Source organism: Microcaecilia unicolor, chromosome 2, assembly GCF_901765095.1.
Source record: "Microcaecilia unicolor chromosome 2, aMicUni1.1, whole genome shotgun sequence".
In the NCBI taxonomy this organism is placed as follows: domain Eukaryota; kingdom Metazoa; phylum Chordata; class Amphibia; order Gymnophiona; family Siphonopidae; genus Microcaecilia; species Microcaecilia unicolor.
Genome location: NC_044032.1, coordinates 585,462,904 through 585,477,064, shown reverse-complemented (window position 1 = coordinate 585,477,064; position 14,161 = coordinate 585,462,904). Strand labels below are relative to the sequence as shown.

At 39.9% G+C, this 14,161-nt stretch overlaps 1 protein-coding gene across 1 annotated transcript in view; it reads left to right on the top strand.

Annotated features, from left to right (window-relative positions):
• Positions 1–14,161, top strand: part of WDR17 (WD repeat domain 17) — a 272,532-nt gene that overhangs the window by 237,352 nt on the left and 21,019 nt on the right. The window contains exons 23-25 of the mRNA XM_030191530.1: positions 9,776–9,887; positions 13,115–13,256; positions 13,359–13,461. Of these exons, the coding sequence (XP_030047390.1) occupies positions 9,776–9,887; positions 13,115–13,256; positions 13,359–13,461 (357 nt within the window). The remainder of the gene's footprint in view (positions 1–9,775; positions 9,888–13,114; positions 13,257–13,358; positions 13,462–14,161) is intronic.

Sequence of the window (14,161 nt, the reverse complement as noted above, 5' to 3'; positions counted from 1 at the left end):
ATTTTGTAATGATTTTTTTTTTAAATATGAAACTAGTTAAGATGAAACTCTATCGCACTCATTATTACTTTAACTTTCTTTTAGCTTTCCATCTATGGGATACAGGTATCTTGCTGCTTGTTCAGCGATACATTTCATTAAAGGTCCCCTTTAATAAAATGTGTTAAAAATGTATATTAGTTTATGTTATTGCAGCATGGTAATTTGCTGTTCACTAAAAGATGTAAAGCCTCTAGGAGGTAATATGGGAAAATTCAGGCATCTGGGGGAAACAGATACATCGGATCTACGAACTTTTTCATGGGGCTTTGAAAATGAAATATCATTTATACCCCTCTCCTTGACCTAACCCCAACCCTTTTTTGCTGCAGATAAAAGTAAAGCTGTTGTGACCAGTGCAGATACTTCTACCTGCAGTAAGGGAGAGTCAGTTTTCAAACACCCCATTTCCTTAGGTAAACTCTGTTTTAGCTACAGAAAATTGTCCCATAGGTGAATAGAGCATTACCAGCAGACTTTATGGCTGGTAACAAATGTGTATCACTGGTTGATGGTAATGCATCTGTATTCCTGCTGCTGGCCAAGGTGCTGTTGATCTACCACCTCAAAACTGAGTACCAAAGCATTTGGTCACCTAAGGCCTCTTAACCCTCCTTCTTTCAGTACATAAAACCATACCTGGAAGACGTACTGAGCCAAATTGACAAATTAAAGAATGATATACCTGGAACAGATGGTATACACTTCATCGTACTGAAAGAACTCAAACATGAAATTGCTGATCTGCTGTTAGTGATCTGTAACTTATCATTGAAATCATCCATAGTATGAATGGAGGGTGGCCAGTGTCATGCCAATTTTTAAAAAGAGAGCCAGTGGTGATCCAGGAAATTACAGACCAGTAAGCCTGACTTCAGTGCTGGGCAAATAGTAGAAACTATTATAAAGAATAAAATTACACAACTCATAGACAAACACAGTTTAATGGGACAGAGCCAACATGGGTTCAGCAAAGAGAGGTCTTGCCTCACCAATTACTTCATTTATTTTAAGGCGTGAATAAACATGTGGTACTCAGTTGGATAAAGGTGAGCCAGTTGATGTAGCATATCTATATTTTCAGAAAGCTTTTGACAAAGTTCCTCACGAGAGACTCCTGAGAAAATTTAAAAGCCATGGGATAGGAGGCAATGTTCTTTTGTGGATTAGGAATTGGTGATTGGACAGAAAAAAGAGGGTAGGGTTACATGGCCATTTTTCTCAGTGGAGGAGGGTGAATAGTGGAGTGCCATAGGGATCTGTACTGGAACTGGTGATATTTAACAGTGATGTGGAAATCAGAACAACGAGTGAGGTGATTGAGTAGTTTTGTGTCATCTGCAAATTAAAAGTTGTCAAAACACATGCGGACTGTGAAAAATTGCAGGAAGACCTTAGAAAATTGGAAGACTGGGCATCCAAATGGCAGATAATGTGTTCAAATGCAAAGTGATGCACATTGGGAAAAATAATCAAAATCATAGTAACCTAATGCTAGGGACAACTTTAGGAGTCAGCACCCAAGAAAAAGATCTAGCTGCCGTCGTACATAATACGCTGAAATCTTCTGCCTAGTGTGTGGCAGCAGCCAAAAAAGCAACCAGGATGCTAGGAATTATTAGGAAAGGGATGGTAAATAAGACCAAAAATATTATAATGCCTCTGTGTCACTCCATGGTGTGACCTCACCTTGTGTATTGCATTCAGTTCTGGTTACAGTATCTCAAAAAAGATATAGCGGAATTAGAAAATGTTCAAAGAGCAACCAGAATTATGAAGGGGATGGAACTTCTCTCATATGAGGAAAGGCTAAAGAGATTAGAGCTGTTCAGCTTGGAAAACAGACGATTAAAGGGAGATATGATTGAGGTCTACAAAATCCTGAGTGTCTAATTGTTAGTGCAGTGGCCTGAGAATCTGGGGAACTAGATTCAGTTCCCTCTGCAGCTCCTTGTGACCCTGAGCAAGTCACTTAACTCTCCATTGCCGCAGGTACAAAATAAGAAACCACAGAAGGGTGGTATATCAAATCCCATCCTCTACCCCTTTCCCCCTGGCATAGAACAGATAAAATTGAATCAATGTTTCACTCTTTCAAAAAAATACAAAGACCAGGGGACACTCAATGTAATTACATAGAAATACTTTTAAAACAAGTAAGAAATATTTTTCCCTCAAACAATAGTTAAACTCTAGAACTCATTGCTGGAGAATGTGGTCATAGCAGTTAGCTTTTCTGGGTTTTAAAAGACGTTTGTACAATTTCCTGGAGGAAAAATCCATAATCTGCTATTGAGGCAGACATGGGGAAGCGCCCTGGGCTTGATAGCATGGAATGTTGCTACTATTTGGGTTTCTGTCAGATACTTATGACCTGGATTGGCTACTGTTGGAAGCAAGTTACTGGGCTAGATGGACCATTGGTCTGACACAGTATGGCTATTCTTATGTTCTTATTTTCTGTATCCTGAATATTGCAAACAAGGGCCTCCTGAGACCTGAACCTCCCTCCTCCTTCCCATCTGCACATTTGGGTGTGCTGCAAAGGAGCAGCAGACTGAGAGGTTCTAAGAGCTCTTCTTTTCCTACTGATGTTCCTTGTAAGCTTGGGCTTATCACTTAATTCTCCATTATTTCAGATATGAACTTAGATTGTCAGCCCTCTGGGCCTGAAATACTTCTCATTTTTAAAATGGGAATTGCAATGAGAAGGAGGCTTGGGTCATACTATGATTTTGTACTCTGGGGGAGGATCTTTGGCAAAGAAGAGCTTCCATGATGGGCAAGACCACGATGCCCAGTAGTGTCTGTGTATTGTCCCAGTGCTGAAGCCAGTGGCGTACCAAGGGCATGGTGGTGGGGGCGGTCCGCCCTGGGTGCATGCTGCTGGAGGGTGCAGAGAGCAGCTTGCGCGCCTGTTGGCTCCGCTGGTTCCCTGCTCCCTCTGCCCCGGAACAGGTTATTTCCTGTTCCGAGGGAGCCAGTGGAGCCGAGAGGTGCGTGGCTGCTTTCTGCACCCTCCAGCAACCAAGAATGCCCCGGGGGGGGGGGGGTGCTTGATGCGCCGGGGGGGGGGGGGTGACGAGCTGCACCCGGGGGATGCACAGCAGTGATCCGTCCCGGGTGGCAGCCAGCCTAGGATCGCCCCTGGCTGAAGCTACCACTTTACTACACCTTGGGACATGTGGTTTAGTTCCAGCAGTAGCCAGAGGGTTAACATAAACTACATTACTTCAGATGATTGTGCTAGCCTGTTTTAATATTAATGAACTACTTTGAATCTGTTTGTACGTGATGCAGCTCATCAAAATAATTTTTTAATAACATTAGTCCAAGTTAACACTTTATTAATGCAGACTAGTGCATTAAAGTATGTTAAATTATACATCCAATAAGGTTCATTATAGCTTGATAATGCACATTAATACTTGCATTATCATTAAGACATGTTAGAAAACAGAACCCTAATTCAACAAAAAATGTGAAATTTGTTGTGAATAATCCATTTTTAGATACATGTAAATTAAATATGCTATGGGGCTCATTTTCGAAATAGAAAAACACCGAAAAAATGTACAAAGTGGCAGATGGACGTTTTTTTGGAAACACGTCCAAATCGCTATTCTCAAAATTCAATTTTAAGATGTTTTTCTGTTTAGTTCACCTAAATCTCAAGGAGGCGTGTTGGTGTGTTTTGGGTAGGACTAGGAGGTGGGCTTATGATTTGGCCGTTTTTCTGCAATAATGGAACATTGTAAAAATGTCCAGGGTAAAAATTAGGGCTTTTTCTTTTGGCTAGATCTGTTTCAGTAATGACCAAGTGCCAAAAAGGTGCCTAAACAGACCAGATGACTACTGGAGGGATAAAGGCATGACCCCCCCTTAATCTCCTAGTGGTCACTGACCCCCCTATCACCCCCCACCCCCTAAGACATGAAAGTAACAGTATATACCAGGCTCTGTGACAGCTGGAGATATAATGGCCATTTCTTTTTTTTTTTTTTAATTATTCTTTATTAGTTTTCAAATTTACAAGACATACTCATAAATGGCAATACAGCAGGAATTACAGAGATTACATATAAATTGAAATATTTCTGATTATTTGGTATTTAATCTCTATTAAGCAAATAAAATTTATATAATAATAAGAAAAAAAATATTGCTTTCTTAGACCACCTGCAAGTTAAGATGGGGGGTGGAGAAAGTAGATGAGAAGATCAAATTAGGCATTCTAAATCAAAGTATATGGCCTGGTCCATAAAACCCAGCGTACTCTTCCTTTTTTCTTAATTCCTTTACACACACTATCTAGACAGTTTTTTACTTTCTATAAACACTTTAAGCTGATCTGGTTCGTAAAACACATATTTATTCCCCAAATATTTTATGCTGCATTTACAGGGGTATGCCAACAAAAAATTTGCTCCCATAGATTTAACCGCTTCTCTATAAGCAAGAAAAATTTGTCTACGATCCTGTGTAGCTCTTGTCACGTCAAGGAAAATCCATATCTTTTGTCCACAGAATAACTTTTGAGAATTTTTAAAATAAAATTTCATCAATGCATTTAAGTCTTGAACAAAGACAAAAGATATCAAAAGTGTCCTTCGAGTAGAAACCTCTGATAGGGAATCCTCCAGTAATGCCGAGATATCTTGAAGATTCAGCTCTGAAATTTGGTTATTTTCTATTGGGTTCACCTTGGATTGCTTGGTTTCAGGGAGGTAATAAATTTTATTAATCGGTGGTATTGCTGCTTGAGGATATGCCAATACTTCACTCAGGTATTTCTTAAAAAAATCCAATGGTGAAATCCCAATAGCTGTTGGAAAATTTAATATCCTCAAATTTAAACGTCTGTTATGATTCTCTATCTGTTCCAATTTTGAAGCCATTTTAATTTTATCAACTATCAATGTTTCTGTAACCTTTTTGAGAGATTTAATTTCTGTTTACGTCTGTGAGTTTTGAACCAACGATTCTCGTTCGACAGTCTCAAGAGCTTGAGTTATAAAGAGTCTATTTTATTCACCATTAAAGCTGTATCTTGGGATGTTTTAGTAACTGCTTTAGTTAGATTTTGAATGGCTGCCCAGATAGTTTGTAAAGTTACCGCTTGGGGAGCAGCGAGCTCCAAGTTCATCTCCACTGATTCCTGGGGCTTGGCACCGCTGTCTGAGGCCCTCCGGTCACCGCCTTCCGATTCCGTTGAGTCCTCATCACCAGCCCGAAGGATTGCAGGGCAAAGCGGCGGATTAAGTTCCAGTGGGGACAAGGATGTTTCAGTCCCTAGTGGAAACGCCGCTCCTCCGGTCGCTCCAGTCACGGGATCCCTCTCACCGGTTGTAGCTGGGGTGCTCGAAAGAAATCGCAGGAGGGTTTGCTGAGTGGGGGTTGGAACGAGGGCTGGCAGCGGTAAGCCCTTTACCACCCCCTTTCTCTTTGTATGCGGCATTAGGCTAAATTCTCTCCAGAAAATCAAAAGAGAACAGCAGACGATCCGCAACACCTCAAGCACGGGCCACCATCTTGACTCCACCTCCTTCCATAATGGCCATTTCTCTTAGAGCAGCAATCAGGTTCCTGGAGTAGCCTAGTGGTCAGTGCAGTGGACTGTAGAGAAGGGGACCCAGGCCCTTATCCCACTCTAATTGTTGCACTTGTGGTGGAAAGTGTGAGCTCCCATAAACCACAAAATACCTTTTGAACCCACATATAGGTGACAGTTGCAGGCATATGGGCTATTGTAGTGGTGTACAGTTGGGTACCGTACATTTTTTGCTATTCCTAGAGGACTGCCCCATTCGGTCTACTCCATGCTCATACCAGAGCCAGGTAAGACATCTCAGCTATGTTCTTCCTACACATTTACCTCCTGATAAAACACTCTCTGCCACACCCTCTCCTCTTGCAATAGGCCTCCTTAATGTTCGAGACAAACATAATCTCCTTAGAGATCTGATTCATGCTCATAGAGTACACATCCTTTGTCTCACTAAGACATGGCTTACAAATGTGGATTTAGCATATATCAAACAAGCCACACCCCAGGGCTACTCTTATTCCATTTTGAACAGGAACCATCGCCGTGGTGAGACATAGCCATAATCTATTCCTCACAACTGGCTCTAATACGCTTTCAGCCTTATTCACACCCACCAATAGAATTCTTGAGCTTTCAACTTCGATCAACCTCCCAAATTGACTTCCTCCTTATCTATCATCCACCTCCTCCTCCTATTTGTTTCAACTACTTCAGACCACACTGACTAATCATTGTATCAATTCTGAATCTCTGATCATATTGGGCAATTTCAACTTTCGCTAAGATGATTCTACGGCTCCCCTCACCTGGGATCTTCCTTACTTTTTGACCTGTTCAGCAAATACCAAACCTACACACATAGGTGGCCATGCTTTAGACTTAGATCTTTCTTCTTCGCCCACTACATGAAGTTTACAGTCTTTTTTTTTTTCTTACACCCTTTAACTTGTACATAAGTAATGCCACACTAGGAAAAGACCAAGGGTCCATCGAGCCCAGCATCCTGTCCACGACAGCGGCCAATCCAGGCCAACTTGGACGGATCACTCACTCATAACCTTGCCATTTACGCCTACCGCCATTCCTATCATAAACATGAGGCCAATCTAAGGCCAGCGATCTGAGTAAAATCACAGCCCACTCTTTAAAATTCTAAATTGAGTCTTAAAACATTTAGTACCCTTTCATTAGAAGATCCACCTGGAATACTTCAGTTCAAACATCCTATGATACTTTAGCCCCTCTTAACGACGTGTACACAGAAAAATCCAACAATCCAAAGCAATCCCTGGTACACCTCAGATTCTAGTTGCTGAAAAGGCAACTGAGACAGGCAGAGAGAATCTGGAGGTGACAGCGCTCCCCTTACTTATATGTTATAAAGATATGGCCTGTTCTTACAAATTGGCTCTCCTTTCTGCTAAAAAAGCATACTACACCTCCAAAATTACTAGGACACCTAATACTACTGTTTTTTCACATTTTAAAAACATTAACTACAACATCTGCTCCTACAGAAAATTTGGACTCACTCCCCACTGCTCAAAATATTGCAGCCTACCTCAGTAATAAAATCTCTACTCTGACAAAACACTCTTCCACCAGCCCCCATACATGCGCATACTACATCTTCCACTCAGAATATATTATCCAGCAGCTTACCTCCTTTAATAGCCCTTCTCTGGCACAACTGACTACCACTGTCAAAGGTATGAAGCTCACTACAGCTCCCCATGATCTAATTCCCTCTAACTTTATCAAACACTTTCTTTCAGATTTGATTCCGTTAATTTTTTCTATGATTATCACTTCGCTTTCCTGTGGTTCTGTTCCGGCCCCCTGGAAAAATGCCATCATAAGGCCAAAGTTGAAACATCTGACCAAACCTCACTCCAACATTAGCAGTTACCGTCCAATTGCCAACCTACCATTTCTAGGAAAGATTGCTGAATCAGTAGTTCATTTTCAACTTCAGGACTATCATTGGAACTCTCTGACGCTTTTGATTCGGTGACCCATACCGTCCTTCTAGACAGACTCTACCAGATCGGTGTAAAAGACACAGTGCTTGATTGGTTCCAGTCATATCTCTCTAATTGATCCTATACCATTCACTTTCAAAATGCTAGGTTAACAGCATTCTTACTAACAGTAGGGGTCCCTCAGGGAAGGGGGAAAGGGGACTTGATGTACCACCTTCCTGTGGTTTTTGCAACTACGTTCAAAACGGTTTACATAGTATATACAGGTACTTATTTGTACCTGGGACAATGGAGAGTTAAGTGACTTGCCCAGAGTCACAAGGAGCTGCAGTGGGAATCAAACCCAGTTCTCCAGGATCAAAGTCCACTGCACTAACCACCGTCTTCCCGAACCCATACGTCTAGCTCCATCTCTTCCTGTTTTTAAATCTATGCTGAAAGCCCACCTTTTCACTACTGCCTTTGGCTCTGAACCACTACTCATTTGCCCTCTTCCTCTTTACCCATTAATTCCCTTTCCCGTTCTATGTCTTGTCTATTTGTTCTACCTAGATTGTAAGCTCTTTGAGCAGGGACTGTCTATGTCAAGTGTTCAGCGCTGCATGTGTCTGGTAGCGCTATACAAATGCTATTAGTAGTAGTAGTAGACTGTTTTATTGCTCACACTCTTCAATATGTTTCTAGTACCCCTGTTAACTCTTTAACAACCATTAGGCTTTACAGCATTTGTCTATGCAGATGACATCCAGACCCATATGATCTATAACTTGACTCATCTAACCAAATGGTTACAAGATAACAGACTTGTTCTTAACTCAGATAAATCACGATATCATCTTTTCTAATATTGCTACAACCTCTCTACCTCTGCCTGTCCTTCATTGTTCCATACCCATCACTCCTCAAAAAAGTGCTAAGATACTAGGCATTATTCTATATAACACCCTGTCCTTTCAGCCACAAATCTCTGCAGTAGTCAAGAAATGTTTTTTTAGACTCAAGACAAGTCCGATCAATCAGATCCTTGCTCCACCCCCAGTTCTAAATATATTGATCCATTCTTTCATCATTAGTCAATTAGACTATTGTAATACACTTTATATGGGTCTCAATTACAAAAGACATCCGTCAGTTACAATTAATTTAAAACACGGCCATAAAACTGATCATGGGGGCAAGAACACCCCTCTTGATGTCAGCTCACTGGCTGCCTCTGCCCCATCACTTCATCTATAAGACAGTACTCCTAGTGTATAAGATTCATCACAGTGGTGAACACCCAAACCTCTCGTAAATGTTAATCCCTTACTCTACTTCAAGAGCTCTAAGATCCTCACCTCAAAATCAGTTGGTAGTGCCTTCATTTTGAGAAATCTTCCATGAGCATACTAGGAGTGAAGTCTATTCTGTTCAAGATCTACTACAATGGAACAAATTACCACAATCATTCCATCACCAGACATCATTAGAAACTTTTAAATCGGAACTAAATTTTATTTGCATATGCTTGTGGCTCTGCTACCCAAGTGTCATTCAGTCCCAAGACGAGCCTGGATGATTTTTATTCCCCTCCCCCATGTCCTAACCCATTCTCATCTATTCTGTTGGACTTGTCCTTCATCCTCTTACTATCCTACATGTCATGTCTGGTCTTCCCTACTTTTCTCTTTCTTTTTCTTTTTAGATTGTAAGCCACCCAGATATTGTTGAATGATGGGCAGGATAGTAAATCCCTAATCAACTTGAAACTTTAACTTGATATAAGGGGTTATGATGTGATGTGTACCTGGGACCTTTTATGTGACGTTCACTGCAGTGTCCCCTAGGCTGCCCCATTGCTAGTAAGACTGCTTGCCCCCAGACATTCCAATGGCATGTTTTTGTACGTTTTTTCCTTGGACATTTTTGTTTGAAAATGGGCTCTTAAAGAAAGATGCACTAAGTACAAAAACATCTAAAATAAGGGAATTTTCAAATTAAACAGACGTTTTTCTGTTTAGAAAATGACCATGTTTGGCACTGGATTTATGGACCTTTTTTTTTTTGCAAAATGTCAAAATCAGACTTGGACATCTTATCAAAATTGCTGCTCTGTGTCTTGAATGTCTGCAAGTGTTGTTCAGCATCTATATGTTGCATGGTTTTCAAAGATTTCCTCAACTGTGAAATACAGTATTCAAACAGGGGTCTGTGATCTTTTGCCTAGGGATTTGGCAGCAGATCTTCTTATGATGATTCCTAGCAATGATCTCTTATTGGTAAAGCTCTCCGCGTTCTACCCTGGATGTACAGCTGAGATAAATGATTTGCATGAAAAGGTATGCCTAAGAGTTTTGACTTCATTGTAACCATTTTCAAAGCACAAAGACTTACAAAGTTACATAGAGGTTTGTTTTCTAAGCACTTTAACTTACAAAGTTCCATTCTAACCTATGGAACTTTGTAAGTCTAACTGCTTTGAAAATGAGCCCCATAGTAACTTATGTAACTTTGGTTGTGCTTTGAAAATGAGCCTCCTTAATGACACTTGTGAAAATGAGGTTGTAGTGCAAGCAGATATTAGCAAATTAGCTCTCATTTTCATAAGAGAAAAATGTCTCAAAAAGCAGCACAGAGCAGCAGATGGACAAACATCTAAATCGCAAATTGCGAAATGGCAGAATTGGAGCGTTCATTGAATTCGTCCAAATAGTAAGGGGGTGTGTTTTGGGCAGGACTTACAATATGGATGTTTTTCAGCAATAATAGAACAGAAAAAAGGCCCTGTGCAAAAATGTTCATTTTTATCTAGACCTGTTTCAGTGACGGCTAAAACAGAAAAAGGTGCCGTAACTGACCAGCTGACCACTGTAGGGATTAAGGCATGAACCCCTCTTAATCCCCCAGCGGTCACCGCCCCCCCCCCCCCCCCCCCCCCCGATATGTCAGTGACAATAGATACCAGGCTTCATGACAGCTCCAGATGATATGGCCATTCCTAAGAAAGCAGCAAGCAAGTAGATGGAGTAGCCTAGTGATCAGTCCAGTGGACAGTGAACAACAGTACTCAGGTTCGATTTCCACTCTTAACTCTTTCATTTCAGTACAAATATGTGAGCCCTCTTGGATCATAGAAATTCCTCCTGTATATAAATGTATAAGTGACCTGCAAGCCTGGGGCTATTTTAGTAGTAAAGTGGGTTGTCTCTGTTCCTGGAGGGCTCACCATACAATTTGAAGGGGTTTAGGTGGGATGCCATAATAGAACCAGAAATTTAGACGTTTTTCTGGTTCAGTTATGGCTGTGAACTATGTTTTTCTATTTTTGATATTTTCGGCAAAACATCTCAATTTGGGCTTTGACGTCATATTGAAAATGCCCCTCTAAGCAGAAATGTACACTGTTAACTTTAAAGGTAGTTCTATAAATAAGTATTATTATTATTATTAATTACATTTGTACCCCGCACTTTCCCACACATAGCAGGTTCAATGCGGCTTACATAGTAAATAGAATTACAAAGTCTTGAAGGAGAATGTTACAAGTTGTAGTAAACATAGTAGTAGTGGGGGTTTGAGGATATGTAAATTGAGCATGGAGAGGTAAACAAAGATAGGATGAGCAAAAGGAGAAGAAATTGGGAGGGGTAAGGAGTAGGAAGGATGGAGAGGAAGAGATTGAGGAATGAGCATAAGGAGATTGTGAGACATTTGTTTAAATATAACTAAATGGGCTAAAAGACCCTAATCCATTGCTTTTCTTATATACTGTGCCAAAACTGAAAATATAGTGAGAAAGAATAATAGAATTCAGTAACATCAAAATCTTATTTTTTGTTTTAATCATCTTTATTCAAAGCACAACATGTTGGTTGATAAACTTCATACAGAAAAAAGATTTAAAAACAGTGACCGTCCAACATGGCATAATAAATCTTTTACTGAACTCATTCTGACTCATTTACGCTCCACCAGATTTGTTTGTGTCATTCAGCTCCAACTCTTTTACTGCTGCTTTCCCTTAGCCACCATTATTCCCAGGACACCATTATTCCTATATATATTATTCAAAATCTCTCTTATTATTGAATAGTAGTATTAAAAAATATTAAGAGCATTTTTATAATATACCACTGCATTCCACAAAACAAAAGGAGAAAGTTCCCACAAACCATCTTTCTCTTTTGATCTAGACACAGGAAAAAAAAAGATTTTAAATGCTCCCAGGTTTCAACTTCAAGGGTTAGGTGCCAAATACCTACATATGTAGTTGGAGCTGTTCTGTAACATATGTGGCCACATATGTGCAAGGGAGGCATTTGCATAGGTGGGCAAGGGGATAGGAATCGCCAGATTTGCACATAACATACAGAATAGTATATGTTACGTGCACAATTTCTTCAAGATATCCACACAGACACTTCTGCCACGAATGATTTTGGCACATTATTCCCTAAGCAGCACAAGTGTTTTCAATGAGCCTGAATGTTTATAAAGATAAGAAATCTATTTATGATTAAATGAAAATTAAAGATGTTCAAGATTATAATGTGATAAAGGAGTTGTATGTTTTCTAGAAAGTTTTTTTAAAAAGTGGAGCTAGACTGATGATGAAATAAGGTGGTTGGAGCCTCTGATTGTCCTGTACCTACCATTTAAAATACAAGAAAATCAGTAGCAATAGATGTTGATAAATGATACTCCTTTCCATTTCCTGTATTCTATAATGACATGTACCTGCATTCTTGCCATTACAGAATACCGCTTGACGCCATTGTTTCTGGCGCTCATTAACGTAGCACTCCATTTGGCCCCCTTTGCAAAATTGTCTCCTTTGCTTTTTGGCTGTGGCTATTGATTTGATAGTTAATAGATAAAAGTTTATTGATAGATAAATGTATTAATGTACTTAAATGTTAATGTATAGGGGAAATGCGATAACCCACTGCAGCATTAAAAGGAGTGGGCATTAGGTTCTTGGGAGTCGTGCTCCATAATGCTATAGAGCTTTGTCCTGTCACTCTTCTTAGCGAGAAGTATTACAGTCCGCATTGGGGGAGGGGGGAATAATTGTTAAATTGAATCTGCTTTTACTTTTCTTTATAAAGAATAGGGGACCTCATTACTGCCTGATCCACACTTTGGAGGTAATTCTATAAGAAACTGCCTAAACTGTTTTTCAGCATAGATGCTATTCTATACGTGCATACATACCACAGATGGCACATACTATGCAGGTGGTCATTCACATGGGCGGAGACTGGTAGGATGCCCATTTATACACATCTGTTATAAAATAAATATACATACATTCACTATCTAGACACCTGGTCTTTAGCTGATGTTAAGTGCTCGTGCCTAAGATATAGGTGTGTATTTGACCTGTAACACTGGTATTCTGTAAAGAAACGGAAGTGCCTAACCTTTCTTTATAGAATAGACTCCAACTAGGTGCATTCTCGGCACCTAATACTAGGTGCATGGCTATAGAATTACCCTCCACAAAGCTTTGTTATGTGCAAATAAGGGTGGTAACACTTTTCTTTGCAAACATGTTTTTTTTCAGTGTAATCTCCCAGATTTAGAAGAATGTATGCGGCTAGCGGAGGCTGCACATGCAGAAGGAGATGTCTTTGAAGCTGTCAAATATTACTTGCTAAGTTCAGAACCTGAGAAAGCCCTTCCTATTGGAATTCAGTATGTTAAAGGTATCTTACAAAATGGAAATTACATCATATATCTCAAAATAGTCACTGGCAAATGTACATTGCATTCTTCTGTATTATCACCTTTCTCTGCATTGTTAATAGATCAACTTAGTAATTCAGACTGGACTTTGGACTCAATCTGCCCAATTCTTGATCTTCTCAGCTACATCCATACTGAGAGACTGGTCCTACATAAATGTAGTGAGTGAGTATATTTTCCCCTGACTTACTAAATTCAAACTCTCTCTGCATTTAATCTGCTCTTCTCTTGTTCTCTTTTAAACTCTTTTCCTATATCTAAATTTGTAGAGCAGTTTTTATAGATACTGTATCTCCTCATGAATTTAACAAGAAACGGCTGGATTTAGTGCAAGAAACACTTTACTATGCAGCTTATGGCAGTGGTTCCCAAACCTGGTACTTGGTTTAACAGGCATCAGTTGCCTCATCATTCTCTAGTGGTGGAATCCGTGCTCAAAAGAGCTAGGAGTTCTAGGGACTATGCTTCAGCGCTCCCTGGCAGAATAGCTAGAACCCTGGATTCTTTTGGGGCAGAAGATATATCAGGCTTCTGTGCTCAACTCCTATATTCTTACTTTCTAACTCCTCTTACTGTCTTACCTATCTATATGTTAACCATCTCTCTGACCTCATGTGCAACTTTCTTTAAATTAATCACCTTATTTTCTAACTCCTCTTATTCTCTTACCTATGTGTTCCATCTTTGCTTATACCCACTTTCTTTTAAAATGTTCTATTACGTATTGTGTTGACATTGTCAGAAGATACTTTGTATTATTAAGTATTGTTAAGTATTGCCATACTTTGTATTGTTATTTGAATATTTTTACTGCTGTAATTGTCTATTGCTCATGTTTGATTTATTCTTACTGTACACCACCTTG